Source organism: Corylus avellana, chromosome ca4, assembly GCF_901000735.1.
Source record: "Corylus avellana chromosome ca4, CavTom2PMs-1.0".
In the NCBI taxonomy this organism is placed as follows: domain Eukaryota; kingdom Viridiplantae; phylum Streptophyta; class Magnoliopsida; order Fagales; family Betulaceae; genus Corylus; species Corylus avellana.
In genome coordinates, this window is record NC_081544.1 from 31,791,032 (window position 1) to 31,814,230 (window position 23,199).

General features: G+C 37.0%; 4 protein-coding genes across 5 annotated transcripts; 3 read left to right on the top strand and 1 right to left on the bottom strand.

Moving 5' to 3' along the window:
* The first annotated feature begins 639 nt into the window (after positions 1 to 639).
* LOC132177165 (probable protein S-acyltransferase 22) lies at positions 640 to 8,414 on the top strand. Its single transcript, XM_059589402.1, has 9 exons — positions 640 to 1,497; positions 1,602 to 1,715; positions 3,489 to 3,890; positions 4,231 to 4,299; positions 4,381 to 4,452; positions 5,192 to 5,320; positions 5,516 to 5,596; positions 6,085 to 6,273; positions 7,256 to 8,414. The coding sequence occupies exons 1-9, from the start codon at positions 1,456 to 1,458 to the stop codon at positions 8,036 to 8,038; spliced, it is 1,881 nt and encodes a 626-aa protein (XP_059445385.1). The 5' UTR covers positions 640 to 1,455; the 3' UTR covers positions 8,039 to 8,414.
* Positions 8,415 to 9,885: 1,471 nt separating this feature from the next.
* Positions 9,886 to 11,267, bottom strand: LOC132178521 (uncharacterized). The gene has a single exon (XM_059590954.1). It carries the CDS (start codon positions 11,247 to 11,249, stop codon positions 10,065 to 10,067), a length of 1,185 nt encoding a protein of 394 aa, XP_059446937.1. The 5' UTR covers positions 11,250 to 11,267; the 3' UTR covers positions 9,886 to 10,064.
* A 1,570-nt stretch (positions 11,268 to 12,837) lies between these two features.
* On the top strand, positions 12,838 to 14,820 carry LOC132179012 (uncharacterized). Its single transcript, XM_059591621.1, has one exon. It carries the CDS (start codon positions 13,272 to 13,274, stop codon positions 14,358 to 14,360), a length of 1,089 nt encoding a protein of 362 aa, XP_059447604.1. The 5' UTR covers positions 12,838 to 13,271; the 3' UTR covers positions 14,361 to 14,820.
* Positions 14,821 to 17,028: 2,208 nt separating this feature from the next.
* LOC132179156 (uncharacterized) lies at positions 17,029 to 22,591 on the top strand. Of its 2 annotated transcripts, XM_059591805.1 has the most exons (7): positions 17,029 to 17,208; positions 17,806 to 17,904; positions 18,336 to 18,365; positions 20,223 to 20,324; positions 20,981 to 21,088; positions 21,933 to 21,987; positions 22,383 to 22,591. In XM_059591805.1, the coding sequence occupies exons 1-7, from the start codon at positions 17,201 to 17,203 to the stop codon at positions 22,449 to 22,451; spliced, it is 471 nt and encodes a 156-aa protein (XP_059447788.1). In that variant the 5' UTR covers positions 17,029 to 17,200; the 3' UTR covers positions 22,452 to 22,591. The 2 variants fall into 2 exon arrangements, with proteins under 2 accessions (XP_059447788.1, XP_059447789.1); XM_059591806.1 differs by lacking the exon at positions 21,933 to 21,987.
* Positions 22,592 to 23,199: the final 608 nt, after the last annotated feature.

Below are 23,199 nucleotides of genomic sequence, written 5' to 3' on the forward strand. Positions count from 1 at the left end.
ATCAATCACATGTATTTTGATTTTGATAGCAACTACTCATAAGAAAAGTAGTTATATTTGTGAGATGGATTGAAATTATGTTTAGTAACTGGATATGTTTGTTAATGTCTTATAGGGTATTTTTTTTATGTTCTAACCGATATAAATATATATATTTTTCCTTAGCATTTATTTGAAGTTACTTAAGAAAAAAAGAAAGAAGAAAAAGGCTAACTGTGGTAGTTCTTCAACCGATCTTTGACTTAGGATAACAAATTAAGGTGACATTTTCTGTCAACTCTCCTCTCATTTAAGAAGGTTAACAAGTTGAACATAAAGTGCAAACAAAGCAATGGGATTTGTCTAAACAATTTTGCTCATTCTGTTAGAGATTAATCCTTAATAGCCTTCTTCTTAAGCAATGGATCAAAATCGAGAGTAATTTTGTCCAAGAGTGAGAGGAATGCCATGTGATATTTTGCCCAAAGAAGAGCATTTAAAAGAGTAGGTATTTGTCCAATACTTGAGCTTTAAAGAGAATGGCTTAGTTATCAGGCAATGATAGATACAAGAGCTCAAAAAGAGGAATGCCAATGTGATGAAGAGGGGTCATAAAATCACAATTGCCTCCAAAATGTTCCTTCCTCACTGTGTTATTCCTTTCTACAAAGGAAAGAGAAGTTATCCATTGTAGTTGTAGAGCATGAACCTCACTGGTTTTGTCATCTTCCCCCCATCTACATTCTAGAGAGAGAGAGAGAGAGAGAGAGAGAGGCAAAGGGTTTTAAAAAGGAGAGGTTGTTGGCAAATTGGCAATTACTAAAGGAGGAAGCAAACAACTGTCTGTTGCACTGGCCTGTGACACATGATTTGCCCATGGAAAAAAGGTAACGCTAGAAACAAGAAAAAAGTAAAAGGAGGATTGTAAGGGTAATTATAGACATGAAAAGAAAAACCAGGCTCTCTCTCTCTCTTGGACTCGCACAGATCTCTGCCCAAGTAAAAAGTTTGCAAGTAACAAGAAAATCCCAAACCAGGCAGGCCTTCTTTATTTTCTCTCCCTCCATGACCTGAGGCTATGATTGAGTGAACCAGACAAAGTTTCCTCACTGTCCCATTCCTCTCTATACCCACTAGCTCTCCACACAAACTGCTCATCTCTCCAAACTCCAGCTTTCCCTTTTTATGCCTTTTCTCCTACGTTTCTTTTTTTTCCTTCTGATTAGACCCCATTCCTCTCTATACCCACCAGCTTTTCACCCTTTTCTCCTACATTTTTTTCTTCTTTCTCTCTGATTAGACCCCAGGAAATGCCATTGTAACCATTGTTTGGTTGGTTCCCACAGTGAATCAGTGATCTTCATCTTTCCAGAAACCTGAAGGAAAGTGGAAGAAAGTAAGTACAACCAAACAAGAGAGAGAGAGAGAGAGACCCAGTTCATTCTTTTTCCTGCTCTGCAGCCTTCAGAGAGCAAAATGAGGAAGCATGGATGGCAACTTCCTTACCACCCTCTACAGGTTTGATATCAAAATTTCTCCTTTTATTTCTCTGTAAGCGGTGAGCATTTTCTTTTGTCGTTAAAATTTTCATTTTTTGGAGTGCCTATTTCGTATCTGTGAAGGTGGTAGCTGTTGCTGTATTTCTGGCATTGGGGTTTGCTTTCTATGTGTTCTTTGCTCCTTTTGTTGGGAAGAAACTGTATCAGTATATTGTGATGGGGCTCTACACACCTCTCGTAAGCCATTTTCCTTTTCTTCTTTCCTCTCACTATAATGTGTTCTCTTCTTTTTCTACCCTTTTTAGGTTCGTCGAAGAACTGAGATCTGTGGTTTATCTGCTTGTTGCTTTCTCATTCATGTCTAGTTGTATGTGTTTAAGATTTTTTTTTTCCTCCCAGCTCGGTTCATTTTCCTTTCTGGGTTGAATTGGTCCACTGATCCTCCAAAGCGTATATCATAAGTGGTCACTTTAGTCGATAAGAGCATATCCCTTGCTTGTCTTTTAGTCTCTTCATGTGCCTTTTAGTAGCCACTAATTTCAAACTACATAATTTCCAATTTGATCCATAAGAAGAATAAAACCCTAACACTCAAGAGCATAACTTGGATTATCTTCTGTTATATCCTAATAAACCTCTTTATGTGAAAACCTGTTAAATGTAAACTCAGAAAGCACTCCTCTTACAATAATTTTGAGGTAGAATTGCAAAGAGGCTTAAATATCAAACAACTCTGTGGATTTTTCATTACATTAATAGACTGATTTTGAAATTGAAGGTACCTATCAACCATTCTTGTTGCTCTGTTTTTTCATGCCCTTGCAAATCCTGACTAACATGTTAATTTAATTTTACTTTTATAATCAGTGGTAAACTTCTAAGAATAAACCCTATTTTGCTCAGTGAAAGCTATATGGAAGCTAACAAGCTTTTATTCTGGGAAACATAAGACCAGATGATAAAAGGCCCTTAACACACTCATAATTTCATATTGTGCCCAATTAAGTTTCAAAAGGTATCTGACATGTGTTGAGTGCAACTACGTAGTAATTTTGTATGATGACCATCCCTTCAAACAACCATACATTCTATTGATAGAACCGTCCACCAGTTGTTACTAATTCAATTTGTTCTGAACTATTCCAGTGAATGGTTGCTACTAGTAACAAATTGAAGTCTGAATATCAGTAATCTAAGAGTTATACAGTTTGGATGCTAATTGGTGAATCAAATTCCATTTACTAGTTGTTCCTTATCCATCTTTTTCAGAACAAGATACGAGTAAGGTAGTTAGCCTGTTGTGCACATATTTTAGGTTTCTCTACAATAATATAATTATTTAACTACAAATTTCCCGTTGTTGCTTTATGTAGGAGTTTGTACACTGTCATGTACTATAGTTGCAGAGAGTTAAATTTATAGTAAAAGTTGTACTATCATGTACTTGCTCTACAAGAAGTTTCCAAGGCAAGTCAAATTAAAGTTGTACTCACAATATTCCCACGTCTGTCACATCTTTGGCAGGAATTAGTTTGTACGTAATAGTTGGTGATACATTTAAACTAGGGTGAATTAAGTTTACTACCAACCTATGTTGCAAAAACAGTTTATTACCCTAAAACATGAATCAGATGAACACATCCTTGAAGTTCACTATTTCAGCATTGTAGTACATATAGCAACCGATTGTTAATTGTAGTGAGATTTTCGTACTAGTCAGCATTTTCTTGACATCCTGAAAGAGGGAAACTCTTTCTTCTTCGCTGTGAGACTCCCCGGTCAGCGTGAGACGCTATAGCTGTCACTGCAAAAACAAGATCTTCACTCTAGCAAAAAGCTAAAAGAAAGGTGGAGACAAAACAATTATTATTATTATTTTTTCTCTAAATCACAAAAAAAATGGATGTTTAGTTAGAGAAGTGCTGTTACTACTAGTTGTATTCTTATTTTAATATTATGAGATACATCCTCCTCTCTCAAAGAAACTTCAGTAACATCTTTTATTGTTAGATCACATGTGTCTTCGGCCTATACATTTGGTGCGCGGCAGCTGATCCTGCAGACCCCGGAGTTTTTAAGTCCAAAAAATATCTAAAAATTTCAGACTATGAAAAGCATTCAAGGCCAAAGGATTCAAAATTAGGTGGGGAATCAACTTCTTCCAGGCTTGATGCTAATGCTGCAACAGCTGGGGGAAAACCTGTGGATAATGATGTAGTGGGTAAGGATGCAACTTCAAATGACCATATTAATGAAATCAAGGAAAAGAATGCTTCACCAAAGCCTTCATCTGGTTTCCTATTGGCTTGCTCTCCTTGTGCTATTATCTGCAACTCCTGCAGCTCAAGTGAGGAATCTTCTGAACAAATGAGTGAAGAAGGCATGTTCTATTGCAGTTTGTGTGAAGTTGAGGTGAGTCTGAGCATTCGAATTAACAATAACTTGCACCTCCATTTGGAAATATTTCATACGCTGATCTATCATGAGAAAGGGGAAGGAGTAACTGAATAGATCTTGATAATCATCATTTCAAAGGCATAGCATGTACAAGTCAAGCCATGCCAGTTTGGGTTTTCATCATACAAGACCCTACTTTAGAAAGTGACATGATGTGTGATCATTAGATTCATTACATACTACATGTCATCAAAGTCACAGCTTGCATCCATCTGATATTCTTCTAAGATTTTCCTCGACTTTTTATTTGATAGCGTATGAATTTTAAGAGATTCAAATTGTTATTTTGATGTAGGTTTTCAAGTACAGCAAGCACTGTCGAGTTTGTGATAAATGTGTTGACCGTTTTGATCATCATTGCAGGGTATGCAAATCTTAATTTGTTAATATTTCTCCTGTTCTTTGATGATTCCTCTAATTCTTTGGTTAATCTTGGTTTTTGTAGTGGCTTAACAACTGTATAGGCAAAAAGAACTACCGACAATTTTTCACACTCATGGTTACTTCTCTCCTCTTGGTAAGCATGAGCATCCATACTATTTTCTTAAAATCTTGATGAACCGTAGCCATGCCCTCTGGATTGATTTCTCAGGTCAGCTAGGTCCTATAAGTCTGTGCAAGCTTCCCTGATCTTTACCTCTTGGTAAGCATGAGCATCCATACTATTTTCTTAAAATCTTGATGAATCGTAGCCAAGCCCTCTGGATTGATTTCTCAGGTCAGCTAGGTCCTATAAGTCTCCTTAGCTTCACTTCCAGCCTTGTGCAAGCATCCCTGATCTTCAGTATCGTAAAGCTCTGAATCGAATGAATTGTTTTCAGTTGTCATCCTGACATGCTTTACTGCCTATGGTTATGTATAATTAATTATCATTACATTTTTTCTGAGCAAATTAATTATCCTTGCATGAAAAAGAAGAAGTTAGAACTCCTTATGTATGGAAAAAATACTCTATAACAGCGAAAATAGTGTTTCCTAGAATTCATCACTTATTCGGGGAGTTGCTTGATGTTGTCATAGTCATTTAGCTTCTACAAAAGTTTAGGAATAGTTTTTGGATCAATCATCATATTCTTCAACCATTCCTAGTGCCATATCGTTATCCCTTTCTGAATATCTGCTACAATTACCACAAGCTATGTGCCAGAATCTGAAGATCACCCCAGAGTAAGCATTTTATTTTCAAGTCATTTTCATTTTAATTGATTATTGACAGGTATATACATGGTTTGTTCCCCTTGGGCTTGAGATTGCAGCTTATTCTACAATGGTCGACTGGAATCCTCGTACTTATCTGCTGTTCTCTTGAGAGGAAGCGGTTTTCTGTGGATATCTCTGCAAAGTTAGGAAGCAGTTTCTCTTTGGCGCCCTTCATTATTGTAGTGGTGAGTGTTCTGCTAAATTTTTATATGTTTTAACAATATACATATTTGTATTTTTTAATTTACTTATATATATATATATATATAGTTTTTATTTTGTTGCCTCAAAAGAGGAATTAGGACACAGAAAGTTAATTCCTCAGTTGTTTCTGTTGAGGGCTGGTTCTATCCTTAAATTAACTCTTTACTGGTTTATAGGCAGTGTGCACCATTTTGGCTCTGATTGCTACCCTACCACTAGCTCAGCTTTTCTTCTTTCACATCCTCCTCATAAAGAAGGTAAGATTGCAACCACTCTTGCATGCCATCATGAGTTATTGCTTCAACACTAGCCCCATCTTAGTTTATTTGGGCTGGATTTTTCTTGTGGTAGTGTAAAGGACTGTTATTTAACACCCCTCATCTGTTCTTCTTTGATTTGAAAAAGAAAGGGATATGATTGGTTTCTTCTCTTGGGGGGTTGGGGGAGGGGGTTCACCTTCAATGAGGGTGGTATGAAAAATATCTGTTATTCCTATGTTGTTACCTCCCATGGATACAATTCCATTTTTTGATTAATATTTCCTATTTTTATACTTTATTTTTTCTTAATTTATCTTGTGTTTTATATTCATAAAAAAAAAAAAAAAAAATCTTGTGTTTTATTGTTGTAAATGAATCACACAAGGAACTTTCTTTTTACACATGGTGTCACCACTCCCTTTGACTGCATCCTCTAATTGAACCTTAAAAATTAGCTATTAATATAATTCCTGCAACTGACATAGGGAATCAGTACATATGATTATATCATAGCACTAAGGGAGCAGGAACAAGAGCAACAAGGAGTTGGAGCTCAACAGAGTCCCCAAATGTCTCCTGCCAGCTCACTTACTGGATTAAGCAGTGCAAGCTCCTTTACAACTTTCCACCGTGGTGCATGGTGCACACCGCCACGCTTGTTTCTTGAAGATCAGGTAGTTTTGACCAATCTACACTTCCTTTATTTGAGATGAAAGTTGCATATTTGCATATGACATTAGTAGTAGTTGTGCCACAACATTTGGCTTGTCATCTCCCAAATCTTGAGCTTTTTCTGTTTGTGCATGTCTCTTGTATTCTTTCATTTCCAACTTCCTTAGTAGGTCTCTAACTGGGAAAACAAAAGTAGAAGATAGTCTGGGCTGATTTTAATTATCTGACCAGCTAAAAGGTGATATATTGCTATTTTTTTTAAAAAAAAATCTACATTCTTGGTTTTAAGAAGCCTTAGGTAGATGAAATTATTCAATAGGCATCAATGAAGCTTGGATACTCCTAAATTGCTGTAGTGTCGGTATCACATATTAGACACAGATTATGGCTCAGATACGGCCAGATGTGTCCAGTCTGATGATTAAAAAAAAAATTAACTCTTAATATAATGGTGCACAAGAAGAAATGTGAATATCTGTAAATTCTGAATATTTCCCTATCGCTGTATTCATGTTGTATCTTATCCATGTTCCATGCCAGTATCGGTGCTTACTATATTCGCATTTTTGTTGCGAGCTACTGTATGTTAGAATGACCTTTGCCAAATCAGTAAATTGGTAACATTCACTTCTTTTTCTTCATTGAAGTCCCAATGTCTTTCTTAGGGAGTGGTCAGAGAAGCCTCTATAGCTTATTTAAATGGAATGAACTAAAGACATAGATCTCCTTCGAATGTGGGTAAAAATACCTTTGGAATGTTGATTTATGAGTGATTCCTGATGGCCCTTTTATCTTCTAGAATAATTTGTGGAATATGCATTATGCTCTTTGTTACCCGTCTCCCCATACGCATAAAGCGTTTTCAGTGCACTAATTAGGAACATAATGATGATTACAATGACGATAGACACAATGATATTATAACGAGCTAAAATCATATGGTTCTGTTTGTTGATGCTACTGTAATTTCTGCATTTCTTGCAGTTTGATGTCATTCCTCCAGAAAATGCGTCTGTGAGCTCGTTAGGGAAAATAGGGGCGCGAGAGGAACAGATTAAGAAAAAAAATCCTGGAGCAGTAAAGATCAGTCCATGGACATTAGCACGATTAAATGGAGAAGAGGTTTCAAAGGCTGCTGCAGAGGCAAGAAAAAAATCCAAAATCTTGCAGCCTGTTCCGAGACGGGATGCTCCGTTTGGCCTAGAACCTGACAGTAGCTTTGGCAGCAGTGGCCGTCGAATGGTCCCAAGGCCTGATAATAATAGAAGGCGAGCCAATAAGCGGGTGCGCCTCCCAGCTGACCTACCCCTTGAGCCCCTGCCAACAGTTTCAGTTAAAGAAGTTGAGAAAGGTTTCAATGAGTCATCAACTAGTTTGGCCCCTCTTCAACTTGAAGCTCGTAGTGCATTCCAAACAAGCCGAGCAATGTCAAGCTCGGCTGGGATTGTTGCTTCTTCTCCTGAGAGCAGTTTAGATTCGCCCGACATTCACCCATTCCGGGTCTCTTCATCTGGTCCTGAAGAGGCAAGGCGGCTCACAGGTCTGTCTGCTGCTGGTGCAGTTTCTCAGGGAGGGATCCCACTGTCAAGGTCAACCAGTGATGGGTATGAAGCTTCTGGTGGGGAAGATAGTGATCGAGTTCCTTCCAGAATTTTCCAGAGGTCGACAAACTGGAGTAGCCTTCTCTTCGCCTCTGGTCATGATGAGAGGGTTATTAAACTGAATGCTTCATCTTCTAGCCAGGCTAACAACAGTAGAAAGCTTTGACCAATTATGAACTGATGATGAAGTTTAGTTCATTTTGATTCCATAAAGGGAATAGTTCAACATTCTTTCATTTGTTGGCCAAGGTGTTTCGGGCTCCGAAAGACGGTCTGCTTTGCCAAATTAATTGGGAATGGGCTCAAGGATCTCAAATCAGAACCTTCATGCGCAAGACATGTACAAGGCTGTACAGAAATTTTAGAGTTTGGATTCCACCAAGATGTATTTGCTTTATATTTTGCTTGAGCTTCATTGCAGCATCTGGTGGGTTTCAGGTTTACCAGATGGTAAAGTTTGCTGTTGTGCTGCTTATGATACTCAAATTTGTCATCCTTGTTGATTTTGCTAGAAATGAATTATTCTTGGATGGCTTCTGCTAGACTTCTATTGTTAATTCCAAGTTCCAAGACTCGGAAAAGACTATTTCACCTTCCCATTGTCATCGACTCATCCATAATGATCAATGCTTCAGCATTTCACAATCAGAAATCTTTGCTGGCGGAAATCAAGCTGGCCTGTCCAAACGTTTTAGAATCTGTGTGGTTTATGCTATTACCTGTCTCATCACTCTCTCAAGCTGGAGCATATATATTATATAAATCCAACTTGAAAAAAATATTCTCTAACCGGTTAAGGCACAAAGATTTTGTAAATATGTCATCCAATTGGTCCCTGACTTTAAAAATGGTTTAGAAATATCTTCATTAAGTATTTTGTTTTGAATGAAATGAAAACCGACCTCAATGTGTTTGGTTCTTTCATGAAAAAATGGGTTAAACGTAATATGTATTGCAACTTGGTTATCAAAAAACGTGATAAGAGTAGCAGCTGAAAATTCAATCTCCTGAAAAAAATGTTATAACCATTTCCGAAAAATATCTTCTGAAAATTCGGCCTTACCAAGTTGAATGGAGAGGATAGGATGGAGACACCAAATCGCCATCCAATTAGATAACGGAAGAGTCGTAGCCCATAGGTTGATTAGGTGTCCAAAATCAAGCCGATAGATATATCGTCGTCTAATTTTGTCTGACATTATCCACATCAATGGTCACCCTCTAAAACAGGTTGAAGGGGTAGCGTGAAACTGACATTAAAGCCGTTTATTTTGTTTGGTAGCTGACTTTACGATTCATGTGAAGCTCAAGTAAATAGTCAACATCAATGGGTTACTCTCTTGAATTTCCACACATAATTCCAATCATTCTTTAGCATAATAATTGAAGATCTATCACGTCTCAAAGCACTTCTTGGAGCATGACTTTGCAAATCCTCTTAAAGGAAGCAACGTTAGCCCGCAATTTGTGCCAACATCATTATCTAACATTACAAGACAGACGTATAGGATTCTGAGTGTGACTATTTTTATCTTCAAAGCCTATTAAAGAACTCACTTTAAGTATGATATAAGATTTGATTTTCCTCTTATGTTTTTTTTTTTTTTTTAATTTGTTTATCTATTTTGGATTTTATAAGCATTTTGAAGCCAAAGTTTGATCAGGGTCCCATAAAGTGATAAAACTGTGAAAATCTTTATCTTGAATTGTAGGTTTTGTTTTGTCACAATATTTCCTATATTTTCCAGCAGGCATCTACACACACAGGAATCGATCAAAGTCTTTCAATTCAAAGAATTTGGTTTAAATGAGGAGGGATTGTTATATGAAAAGGAGACATCACAAGAATTACTACACTGAATTGGAATAAAATCTCATTTAAATCCCTACAACAGGTCTTACAAAAGAAAACAAGACCCAATTCAAATCCCACTTCAAACACAATGAAAAGGTATTAACTTTCCATGGGAATGCAAACAAAATTGAGCCAAATCCAGAACTGACATCATCTAATGGTATTCACAAATTTCATATTTTGTTTCCTTTATTCAAATGTTCTTGATTTTATACACAAAAGTTTCAGAACTACAAACAAGAAACAACTGTAGCAAGGAAAAGACACCCGACAAAAAACAAAAACAGAAACAGAAGATTTGGGGAGTCCATTACAAAGGTACTAACCTCATTCTAAATCAACTTACAAAAACTGAAACAACATGAGGGACCTTCCCATCATCAAAGGGCAAGCTAACGTACTCCCTAGCAAACTCCTCAGCAATCTCTACAGCCAGCTCCCCATGAAGAGCCTTGCAATACATATACAACACCGTGTTCGCCGCCGCATAGTAAAGCAGCAGCAGCATAAGCAAAGTGGAAGTTACCACAATTTGCACAACAAACGCCCAACTCTTCCACTCATCGCTTGCACCATCCGATCCAACGGCCGAAACCGCACCGGTCCACACCACAATCCCTGCAAAACCCCCAAAAAACAAGAGCAAAGAAAGCGCAACACCTCTCATTCCCTTCACCAAACTCGCACTCCGACTCAACGGCTCGAACCCCCACCTCGATTCCACCACCACAATCACAGAAACCAGGGACCAATTTACTTGCAAATACACCAACACCATAATCAAAGCAAGCAACAGAACCCCACTAAACGTTACAAAATAAGGTGAAGAATACTCAACCTCATGCCCCAAAAGCTCCATCGCTCTCACGACCAAGAACAGGAAAAGCCCAAAAGCAATACAAATCAGAGAAACGATTACCTGGAAAATGATGACTGTTAACAATAGGGGAAAGAAGGAAGTGAACACGGACTTGATGGCGGAGATGAGCTTCACGGGTCGGCCATAGAAGCCGTGGTAGACGCTGAAGGTGATGGAGCCGACGGCGAGTAGAGAGAAGGCGCAGATGAAGAGGGAGTAAAGGAGAGAAAGGAGTTGGTTGTTGGAGAAGATGGGTTCTTGTTGGTGATGATGATGGTGGTGGGTATGGATATCAAAAGGGTGGGCGCGAAGGAGGATTTGGGTGTTTTTGGGGAAAGGATCGGTGAGGAGGTGGAGGAGGGTTGGGTAGACGACGAGGGAGAAGGAGAGAGGAAGCAGGAAGAGCACCGAGAGCGCCAGGAAGTGGCGCGAGTGGGCGTTCAGGATGCGCTTTGATTCCGAGAGCACCGTGAAGAGGTTAAGCCGCGGTTCTGGGTTTTCCATGCCCGATTGAATCAATTGCCTGAGTGAAGATTGTGCTTGCGGAGGAATAACGGGGAGAGACTGCTTTGTCTTTTGATTTTCTCGGAAAAGTCGATCGGATAGATTAGATTGGTCTCGGTTCAGTGTTTGCTCCGTCAAAGAGACCAAGATCAGACGCATTCAAAATTAACCCTTCTTTTTAAATAATATTATTTAGTAGCGTTTTCAAGAAAAAAAAAAAACACTTTTTTTAACTTATATTTTTTGGTTAATCACTTTTTAGTAATTGTTCACAATTTTTTTTCTTCTTCAATTCGTGTAATATATGGTACCCGACTTATGGATAAATACTAATTTAGTATTTTTGTCATTATCTAGCCAACCAAATTAATAGACTGTAAAGGGGGTGATTTAGGCCATCCCATGCCGTCAGCATGTGAGGGGTGGCCAAGGCCTTTAGGGGTAGTTTCAGTTTCCTCCTTTTTGACTATTTGGGTGGCCGAACAACCCCCTCAAAAGTCTTAGGAGTAGTTCGGCCACCCTCAAACAGGCCATAGTGGGTGGCCAAAACCACTCTCATAGTCGTCCGTTAGTTTAGGTGACATATGTATTAAATTGATATTTACTCATAAGTTAAGTATCATTTGTAATACGAATTGAAACCTAGGTGAAAAAATTAAAAATGTGAAAACCTAGATACTGAAAAGGTAATTAACCCTAAATTTTTTTAAAAATGTAATTTCAAATAATTTAATTTAAAATTGTACTTTTTGTATATGAAATAACAATGTAAAACGCACATTAAGTATATTATTATATAAATATTATTAATGACTAATTTTTACCGTAATATTACCTTAATTGTATAACAGTCAACTAAATAATATTTTTTAAAATTATTTTATTAATTAAATTAAATTTTACACAAATGTAATGATCGAGAGTAATAATATGTTAGAGGCAAAGGCATCGCCCAAAAGAGCCATTGGGCTTGATGATTGCTATTAAGAAAGCTTGAGGAGAATGGACAAGGACCATGACCCCAATCTTTTCTTGTGTTGGGATGCAGGACAAAGACCTCATCATATGTAGACAGGGGAAGCTGAAATTTATTGGCCCAACTTTTGAATAACTCTGATTGGGCTTTAAAGCCTGAATAAATGCCTATGAAAAGAAGAACCTGGCCCATTCCTACCTCATATGAAGCTTAACAAGTAAAAAGTAAATAGATTTGAGTTTTGTGGCGGCCTTTTTTTTTTTTTTTTTTTTGAGTAAATTTGCTTTTAAAATTATAATTTAATCAAAATTTAATAATAATTAATCTTAAACTCAACTGTAATTGTAAGAGCTCCGTTATTCTTAAAAGGACACAGAATAACGTTGGAAGAATTTGTAACAATTTTTTTTTTTTTTTGTTTATTTTTGTTTTTGTTTTGTTTTTTTTTAAATGGTGATTTGGAATTTCTTTTCTGAATTCTAAGTCTTTGGAGAAGATTTTTTTAGGGGGCTGGGGCCTGGCCCCGTGGACACGTCCATGCTTCAACCAACCATCACTTTGACACTGCCATTGCTGACTGTTCATTTAACACCCGCCCTCTCTCCACCGACACAATTGCATCACCTCTTTTACATATTCGGGAGATTTTTGGGGTCTGCTTGTGTTTTTCCTAGAAAAAAAAAAAAAAATTTACACTTACAAATATATTTGGTAAATTTACTCAAAATAAAAACTCCGAACGACCATATCATGCGAGGGTGTCAGATTAAACATCTGTAAAATCCAACGTACTAAACTTCCGCACACGTTTATTATTGGACAGCCAAGTACACAATCTCTTTTCGAAGCCAAAAATCACACGCCTCGCGCAGATCCTTTTCTTCCAGAACTCCATTCTCGCTCCCATACATCATATCTTGATTTTCTGCCATGAGAGCCGTCCTCAACATCCTTCACTCCTCGCGCCCATGCCTCCCCATGTGACCTGCCTTGTGATCATCACCGCCGAACCCACATTTTCAGGTACTGTACCCTTCTCAATTGCGTGATACGTGCTATCTTTCCACCAGTTTCACCTGCTCAGATCTGTTTCGCATTATTTGTACAGTACCTGCATTCTTGATTTTCAGTAACAGAGCTAGCTTCAGCTCTATAAGATCTTTTGTATTTCTCCAAATTGTTTAGTTTGTAAAGAAAACAGATTGATGGAAATGGAAATTTCTTGTGGACCATCACCGAGAAATAGGTCCGATGATCTGAAAAAAGATGGATCCGAAGAGACCCATTTAAGAAACTTTGAGTTGGAATCCGCCGATAACATTACTGGGTCTAATTCGCAGTTTCGTTCAATGAATGCCTTGGAGATTCTAAGAGAATCCGTTAAGATTCTCCGCTACAATTCGTCGGGGTTTATGATTATCACCGCGTTGCTCATTTGCCCAATGACTGCCGTGGTTTTATCGAATGTTTTAGTGAAACAGTCTATTGTGAAGAGACTGACTATTAGGCTGTTGTTGGTGGCCAAGTCCAGTGGACTGCCTCTTAGGCCTTTTGTCAAACACTCGTGCCAGCATTTCGCAGAGATGGCAGTTTCATCGACAATGTGCTTCCCGTTGTATATTACCTTGTCGTTGTTATCAAAAGCTGCGGTGGTTTATTCAGTAGATTGTAGTTATTCGAGGAAAAAATTTGATGTGTCCAAGTTTTATGTGATCATTGCCAAGATTTGGAGCCGGCTTGTTTCGACGTATGTGTGGGTGTGCTTGTTGATTGTTAGTTGTGTCACATTGTTTTTTGTTTTACTTGTTCTTGTGTGCAGTGCATGTACTGTAGTGGGGTTTTCGCCGGATCTGATTGTCTATGTAGCAATTATGATGGGGCTTGTTTTCTCGGTTCTTTTTGCCAATGCAATCATTATTTGCAACATTGCTATTGTGATCTCAGTGTTGGAGGATGTTTCAGGACCGCAGGCAATGCTGCGGTCGAGTACCTTGATTAAGGGCCAGACTCAAGTGGGTCTTTTGATATTTCTTGGATCAACAATTGGGATGGCGTTTATTGAGGGGTTGTTTGAGCATAGAGTGAAGACACTGAGCTATGGAGATGGGTCTTCGAGGATCTGGGAAGGGCCTCTTTTGGTGATTATGTTTTCGTTTGTGGTGCTTATTGATTCCATGATGAGTGCAGTTTTCTACTTCAGTTGCAGATCTTTCAATATGGAAGCTTTGGGTGGTGAAGGCCACTCAATACTAGAAACAATGGCTGTTTCTGCAGAAAGGATAGGCATTCAATGATATCACTTCATAAATTTGATTTACTGTTAGCAGAACATTTTTGATTGAATAACATGAAGATGAGAGCACCTAGAGAAAATTAGGATCTTGTTACCAGTTGTCTATTTACGGCTGAACAGGATCAGTGCATTGGTACGACAGTATATCTTCGCAAAAGAATATATTGCGGGCGGTAGCCTCAAAGTCAAATGGCTCTCAATTCTTGGATGCATATTTGATTTTAGTACATAAAGTTGCTTCTTGCTGATCACAAAGGGCATAGGGATGGAAAGAAGGTATCAGAAAGCTTCGTATTGCAGCACTATAGGAGGTATATTGCTTGTAGGAAAAGTCTTGGAAACCTCAATTCCTCATTGGCTTTTACATGTATAATGCATATACTTTTGTCGTTACAGATGATACGGAATTATCTTCAAATTCATTTTAACTTCGTTTATAGAAATCACTACATGTTCTTTGAGTAATGTAGTAAAGAGCTTGAGCTTTGGATAGTAATTTATTTCTGGGGATGAATTTTTTACCTTCTAGACTTCAGAATTACTTCATGTAACTTTTATAATGATCTTGTTAGTGGAAATATAGGACTTGTTTGAAAGCCAAGGGGCAAACAATGTGGTTTAGGATTGTGCACAAAGGTAAAGGAATTCCATGATATTATCTGTTGTTGTGAGCATTTCATGAACATCTTATCATCAGAATTCTTTTCATGTCTGAACATTGTGAATAACAAATAGTTTAGAGTAATGCACATGCTATGTGGTTAACTAGTGATTTGGTATACTAGCTGCCATGCCATAGTCTAAGGTTTTGAGCATGGTTAATATATTTGTGTTCTTGCATGGAGAGCTGTGAATGATGGGCATTATTCGTATATGCTGATGACATAAATAGATGGTTCTGCAGCTTCAATTGTTTCAGTGTGTTCTGGGATTCCATGATTATGAGACTCATTTACAATATTAGGAGCTTACTCTTCTTTCTTTCTTTTTTTTTCCTACTCAAAATTAGGAGCTTATTCGTTATTATGTTTTTAAAAGATGTCAGCTGATAAATCTGATTATTGGAACGGAGACAAACCATGTTGAAATTGGACGAGGAGATGGTAGGAGGCCAACACCTGGGGCCTCCCATCAATTTTGAACTTAGCAGCATATCATACAAATAGTCAATTACTGCTAGAATGCACCTAGACCGACCAAAAAAAAAAAAAGAGAGAGAGGATAAATTACATTTTATTGCCACGAATTATTAGGGAATAATTAAATTAGTCTCTAAATTTTCATGCGATTTCAATTTAACCCTTTGATTTTTAATTTTGATAATTCGGTCTTTAAGTTTTATCTCGATTTTAAGTAGCTCATTTTGTCAACCTATCGTTTAATTAATTAATGGCATGCCATGTCATACCAATAAATTAATGCCACATTGCTTGTATTTTATATCGCCAAACACCAACCATACATTCCACGTGACACATTTACTTTAAGTTATAAATATATACTAAAGAAAATTGATTTATTAAGAGAATCACCACTTGAGCAATCTCCCAAAACAATCAAAATACCTCATCCACCTATCACACCATTGAAAACTTGATACATTAACCAGTTTTGCCACTTTAAGTTACAAGGGGGTGGTCACAAGAGGTAGCTTAATCGGCTGGAATCACACCTAATAAAGCGGAGATCACTAGTTTAAATTTTTCTCCCTCCTCTTTTGTAGACATGTCAAAAAAACAAAAAACAAAAAACAAAACAAAACAAAAAGTTGCAAGGGGGTGGGGGTGAAATTAAAATTTTAGATGGGAGGCAAAATAAAAAAGACTTTTTAGAGGGATAAAAAATTAATTTTGAAGGGTCTATTTTAATTAAAACCATATAAATTTATTTTTTTATTTTTTTTAAAAAAATTTTGGGGTCCATGTTGTTCCGCCCTTGCAAGGGGATGAAAGATTTTTAAAAAACATAGGACTAATTTTATATGTTATATTTTTGAGGGACTAACTCGAAATATGGTAATTTTTCAAGACAAATATATATTTCAACTTCAATTTTTAAGTTTTTATTTTATTTCTTGTACCTACGTGCGTGTGTGTATATATATATAGGCATTATAGGTCTTTAAATTGTAAAATAGGTATGAAAACTTTTGTTCCCCTTTTATCTTTTTAAATGTGACGTGGCTTTAGCAAATTCAATAATAATCTTAAAAGTTATATCTCTTTTAAATGGACAAGAAAAAGACATAAAAAAAAAAAAAAACCAAAACAAAACAAAATTACACATTTGATTAGTAATTAAATTTTTTTTGGTTATAAGTTCTAATTTTATTGTCACGTCATCCAGTTGTACATACGTCTATTAATTAGTATTATTTATTTTTTTAACATGTTCACACAACAGGGGAGAGATGAGAATTTGAACTAGTGACTTCCGTTTCATGAGCGTGATCCGCAGCCGATTGAATTACCTCTTAGAGATTATTAATTAGTATTATTCAGTAGCAATGAAAATCAGCTTTATTTTTGTTTTTTAAAATTATTTTATTTTACAAGTATTGATATAAGGGTTGATTTTACTAAAACATCACTAAATTATATGATAATTATACTAAAGTCTAGTAAATAGTATTTATTCATTTTTAAGACACAAAATTACAAACTCTGCAGCAAATATACGGCCAGAAGAAAAAAGAAAAAGTGAGCCGATTGTATCGTTATTTCTCTTTCTAGAAAATTCCATCGCTCTCAGTCTCTCTCTAAAAACTCGAGCTGTTGGTGTATTTTCAATCGGTGCAAACCTTTTGGCCCCTGCAGCCTGGTTTAGGGCTCCGAAAGCACGATGAGGAGGTGAGCAAGTTAACGTTCACAAAATTTTATGGGCTACAATCTCCTTCACTGCTCGACGATTTTGCTTTTTGTATTTCGTTTGGGATTTCGATTGTTTTAGCTGTCACTCCGAGTACGGGATCCAAATTTTTTGACCCAAAGTTTGTTACTGTATTAGATACTTGTTAGTTGTCGAGGTGCAAGGAATGCAGAATTGTTCACCTTAACTGTTTGATAAAATGCCCAAAAGAAATATTAGCGAGTAAGGTTGAAGCAGGACATTCGTGAGTAATCGAGTAAAATTATCTGAGTTGTGATTTCACTGATTGGAAACTAAAATGATATTAATAATTGATAGTAGTGCTGCTGCTAAATCAAACAAGTTGCTAAAATACTTGTAATGCATTTGTTTTTGTTAAATTAAGGAGGTGAAGTGGGCATCATGCACTGTGTTAGTTGCTAGAACTTACGTACTCGTAATCAGCTTGAATTCTTTATATGCCAGTCTAAACCCTGTTGCTATTTGTAATTTTGGTGAAAATATGTATTTGAGCATAGTCTCTCACTGTGGTTTAGTGACTTCTTGGGAAGCTCTAATTATACTGAAATATGTGACAGGATTGAAATGGACAGCTTTCGCCAGGAGAAAGTACAGAGATTTGAGGAATTTGTTGATCGACGCTTGAAACCAGATCTTATTCAAGCTATTGCTGAACGGTATGTCTTTGTTCGCTTGTTTCTTGCTTGTGTCAGTTGAAAGTGCTTCTAAAATCATCTCCACCTGCCTCCTAATTAGAGTAAAACAATGACATTCCGTTGGTGTTGAGACATGTTTAAATGGATGCAACATAAATTGTAAAGAACACATTTATTCTTTCTTATAAGAGATTCTATCTTTTATTTTCAGGCAGCATATATGTTTGTTAACAAGTCCTAGATTGAAACTTGACATTCTAACTCAATCATTTGAGTTGGACCAATTTGGCTTATTATGGTTTCAAAGTTCACATTTGTTTTTAAAAGCAAATAGTTGAAGAAGCAGCAAATATCTCATTCGCCAATATAGTCTGGGTAGTGCTTTGTGGATATGTTGGTTGTGACATGAGAAGTGGGAAGAAGCACTAAACTTTTATGTTCTTATTTTGCAGGGACAAGGTCTTTGAACAACAAAAAGTTTTGTATCCTTTCCATTCTCTCTCTTCTCTGTGTGTGTGTGTCTATATAAGGAGGCGAACAAGCACACTTGGAGAGCACAATATACCGAATAGTTGTATGCTGCATTCGGGAAGGATGAATTGCTCTTGAAAAGGAATCCAATGATTCTCTCCCAATCGGTTGGAATATAGGTGCAATGATTTACTTCATGGGCGAGGTATCTAGTTCAAGTCCAGGATGGCCTAGCTAGGCCAAGTATGACTTGAACTATTGATTAATTCGTGCATATATATTTCTTATCTGCCACATTTGTTTGAATTCACAATAGACGGGATACTTGGCGCATGAGCTACAACATTGCATGGGTTGACATGCACAACAACTAGTATCTATTATTTATGGCTAGGACTACCGGGTTATCTAATCCCATTTCCTCCCCTAGCTTTTGTCTCTCAATGTTAGTATCGGCCCAACAGAGTCTCTCTTCAAGACAGTGCTCAAATTGTTACATCTTTCGTGCGGGTCAGAACTTTCCCGGCAAGGAATTTCGCTACCTTAGGATTGTTATAGTTACAACCACAGTTCATCGAGGCCTTGGTCGTTGGTTCCCTTGTCATCAGGTCACCAACTTCTTTGATCTTCCGGAACTAGGCAAGTATCAACCCCCGTACGTGGTACCGATTGAGTGCTCTTGCACCGTTAGTTAGATACCACTTTGGAAAAGCTAAAATTATAACCTTGTGTTAGGACCTACGGGCTAAGGGACAGTTTCAGCTAGACAGTTTCTATGGGGCATAGGTCTCCCAAAAGGTAACGGAGGCACGCAAAGGTTTATTCGGGCCAGACGAAGATTGGCCCATGAGTGCAAAGGTAGAAGGGAGCTCCCTTCCACCCATCAAGCAGGGAAGAAAGTCAGGCTTAGTGATCCAATAGTGCCGAGTGGAAGGGTTGTCGCTTAATGGATAAAAGCAATAAAAATAATAATAATTAATTTTTATGTTAGATTTATTATATTTTATATTATTAATATATTTCATATAATGTAATAGATTTCATATTAATATAAAATAAATTATAACCATAAAAATAAATTATGACTATAATATATAGTTAAGTATAAGTTTCTCTTATTTAAATCGTTCAAAATACCTAGGGGTAAACCACTGATTCGGTGCGGGAGCTAAGGTCCAAAATATGGAAAAAAGAGGTGTTTCCACGACTCTGCCACCCAATCAATTTGTTCTGCTTAACCTCTATTTTATAGCCACATATCTTTCTAGCCAAAGAAAAATTTCCATTGATGAAAGATGTAAATCCATTGGAGAATAAAAAATAACCATGTTGGATGAAATGGTTGTTGCTATATGTTAAAATAACGAATCATTGGTTAATAAAATAGATAAACCTTTCTCTTTGTCTTTCAAGTTGATGGATCTTCTCAACTGGTGATCTTGTAGTTCCTACGGGGTGAAGATGAGAAGATCCTTTATTTAGCAGCACATTAGGATGGCATAGCCTTAAAGTTAAAGGGCAGAGTTCAAACGAGGAAAAGGTTTATGGTGGACATATGTATGTATATACATATTGGACAATACGCAACTTACTCATCGCATGGGATTGAATCCATAACCTCACTCTCTAACACTTCTTAATCAGGGAGGAGATGCCATTTGATCCAGGAACCATCATTCGAATCACATTTCTTGTGAAATATAGCTTGCTTCCTATTTCCTTTTGACTAGCTTAGGGGTTGCTTCAGAAGCATAATTTTTATTTGTGCAGTACCTATTTATCAGGGAATAAACTGTACATTAAACATATCAATCCCATGTGTTGATGCTTGTTAGCGTCTGTGTTTACTTGACTCTATGCACTTATAGCTTGGATTTGCGAAGGAACATAGAGAATCTACAGAAAAATAGTGTAACCAGTCTTAGGACTTTGGTCAATCTGGGCTCTGAAGTGTACATGCAAGCTGATGTGTAAGTCTCTAACTCTCATCTTCTCTGATGTTTTGTGGTGATGCTTTCATGCTTATACATGTGAATGTGTGTGGTGCATGCAATTGTATCTTTCTTGTATATTTTGTTATTTTTCTACTTCTGTTTAATGATGGTACTATAGCTGGTTCACTTCTTGTCCATTATGTCCTAGTTAGCTACTAGTTTCCTTGCTTCCCTGTGGTGCTGATTATCATCATCATGGATTATGTTGGAAAAAGCATTTGCATCTTATGCAGGGACAGATCAATGGGACATAGTTTGTGGGCCCGGAATTGAATGAATTATTTCAGTGATGGGATTACAAAAAAATGTGTAATGTTTTGAGGGGGAAAAAGGTTTAAAGTGATAGTCGCTCTTTTGTTGTCCATCATGCCCTACTATGAATGAAACAAAATAGCCTTTCTTTTGTTTTTGTTTTGGGTTGCTGGGGAGAAGGTGGCCCAGCTGTCAAGCCTATCCATGGTAGTATAAGCACTTTGTATGTTGTTTTAGTCTGAGCATGACCACTTTGAATTAAGATTTTTGCATTGAATTGGCTGTAGCTGTGTTAAATGAGATAATTACTTCCTAATTACATTTTTACTGTTGTCTGATTTTTTTAAATGGTTGGGGGGTTGTTTTATACATGCTTACAGTCCAGATACACAACGCATATTTGTGGATGTTGGACTTGGATTCCATGTGGAGTTCACCTGGCCTGAAGCTTTAAATTTCATATCACTAAAGGAAGAAAAGCTAACCAGGTATACAGTATTTCTTCTATAACAAGATATGCTTTTATCATTAGTATTCCAGCTGTAATGAATCGAGTTGTCCATGGTCCATGAACAATTGGAGTTTGACTTGTTTAAGCTCGACTTGAGTTTGGTTCTAATTCATTAATCCTACCCGATACCTTCCCACCTACTTTCTTTCAACCCTTGCAAAATCCAGATCAGTTTTCATTTCCTTTTCTCTCTCTGGATACCACTTCTTCAGTTTGAGTTCGACCTTGACTCGTTTGATTTATTCGAGTCTGGATAGAGCTGAGATCAAACTTGGCCAATTTTGGTAGAGCTGGGGTCAAACACCCTTTTGAAGCTCGACTTGAGCTTGAACTGAGCTTGAGCCTGCACCGTATAAGTTTATTTGTTTACTCTTGCATAGCGTAACTAATTTTGAAAGTGATTCATGCACTTCTTTAAATCTATTTGGTCACAACTATATCAAAGTGCTGCTTATATAGCACTTTGAACTTAGTATAGAAACACTCTGCTCAAAGCATATGCTTTCTGGTCATATATCAAGGTTCCTTGGCCACTGCCAAGTTTGATTCTAACATTCACGCTGCCGAATGTTCATCGAATGATTATTTAAGATGTGAAGGCTTGCACAGGTTGCTAAATCTTAATATACCATTTTAATTGTCAGTAGAATGTGATGCTTACTGTCTTCGCCAATATGGTAGTTTAATTACACTATCTGCTCTTTCCTGTCTGTTCATCTGACTAGACATTTTTTAAGTAGCTTGTTGTGTATATATAAGCTTCTTTTCTTATTTTGTGTAGAGTACATTCAAACTGAATGCAGCTGGTTTCAATTATGCAGGCAGATAGAGGAGTACACTCGGCTAATTGCTTCTATTAAATCCCAGATAAAGATAGTATGTTCATTTATAATTATGATTGTTTGCCTTTTTATTTATTTTTCTAACATCTCTTGCAAAGTTGGAACGCCTGGTTAAGGATCTTCCAGTGAGTTCCTTAGGCCAGGACATCTTCTTTCCCTGTTCTTTTCTCTAAAGAGGGCTGTGCGTTTGTTCAAATCCTATTAACTACAGATCAAAGATAACAAGTTTGGGAGGCGACATTTTATTGAAGCAATTAACATAAAATGAGAAACAAGGATAATGGTTTTCTTGATATTTTGAATTTAAGTTCTTTGTGATGAAAACATATATTCGATGATAGTTAGCTTCTTTTGTTTCATCTGTGTGAACAAGTCGTTCTTTCTTTTTTCTGGGCTCTATGGGCGATGATCTCATTTGATTACATACAGGTTTGTGAAGGGATTCGGGAGTTACTGCAACTTCCAGCAGAGAGATCTGTACGAGGGCCCATTTTTTGACATTTGACCTGAATGTATGTATACCTCGGTTTCTCGTCTTACATGACTTGCACCCACCTTAAGAAGAAAGGACTAAATGCAAGGAAGTGAAAGGAAAGATCATTATTTGTCAATGCAAAATATTACCTCTGTAGTCTACACTTTCTTTGTTAGTGCTACTCCATTGGTTTTCTTTCACTAAAAAGTTTAGTCAGATGAGCTTGGATATGAATTTTGCTACAAATAACATAATTTCTAATGAACCAGGTGGTTCCTGTATAAATATTAAAAAAAAAAATCTAAGTTTTGGAGTCATGATATTCAAGATGGGGAACAAAAATTGTGTTAATTAAGCTTTCTGATACTTTGAATATTCAAGGTCATGTTACACATCTTTGAAGTTGAGATGATGGAAAAAAAAGAAAAGGTATTTTTTTTTTTTTTGACATGTCCACACAAGAAGTGGGGGAAATTCGTACTAATGATCTTCGCTTCATAAGGTGTGGTCCGCCTCATATGATTCTTCACAAACCAAATGATATGAAGAAGAAAATAAATAAAAAAACAAAACAAAAAACAAAAACCATTAACTTTGTATTTTGTTTTGATTAGTGATAAGACCAAAATGGAATCCAATTTGCTGCCTGCCAAGTGCCAACCAAACACACACACACACACGCATTATACATCTGCGGAAGTCTGACTGTAGTCCAACATAGATGCCGTGGTCTGTTGGTGTATGTTGTGCGGATGGGACTATACACCACAA

Bases quoted from the DNA above. Each gene is read 5' to 3' on its own strand.
- LOC132177165 (XM_059589402.1), top strand. From the start codon at position 1,456: ATGAGGAAGCATGGATGGCAACTTCCTTACCACCCTCTACAG. The intron at 1,498-1,601 runs GTTTGATATCAA...GTATCTGTGAAG, and splicing joins TTCCTTACCACCCTCTACAG to GTGGTAGCTGTTGCTGTATT. The intron at 3,891-4,230 runs GTGAGTCTGAGC...ATTTTGATGTAG, and splicing joins GCAGTTTGTGTGAAGTTGAG to GTTTTCAAGTACAGCAAGCA.
- LOC132178521 (XM_059590954.1), bottom strand. From the start codon at position 11,249: ATGCGTCTGATCTTGGTCTCTTTGACGGAGCAAACACTGAACCGAGAC.
- LOC132179012 (XM_059591621.1), top strand. From the start codon at position 13,272: ATGGAAATGGAAATTTCTTGTGGACCATCACCGAGAAATAGGTCCGAT.
- LOC132179156 (XM_059591805.1), top strand. The intron at 17,905-18,335 runs GTATGTCTTTGT...CTTATTTTGCAG, and splicing joins ATTCAAGCTATTGCTGAACG to GGACAAGGTCTTTGAACAAC. The intron at 21,089-21,932 runs GTATACAGTATT...TCAATTATGCAG, and splicing joins AAGGAAGAAAAGCTAACCAG to GCAGATAGAGGAGTACACTC.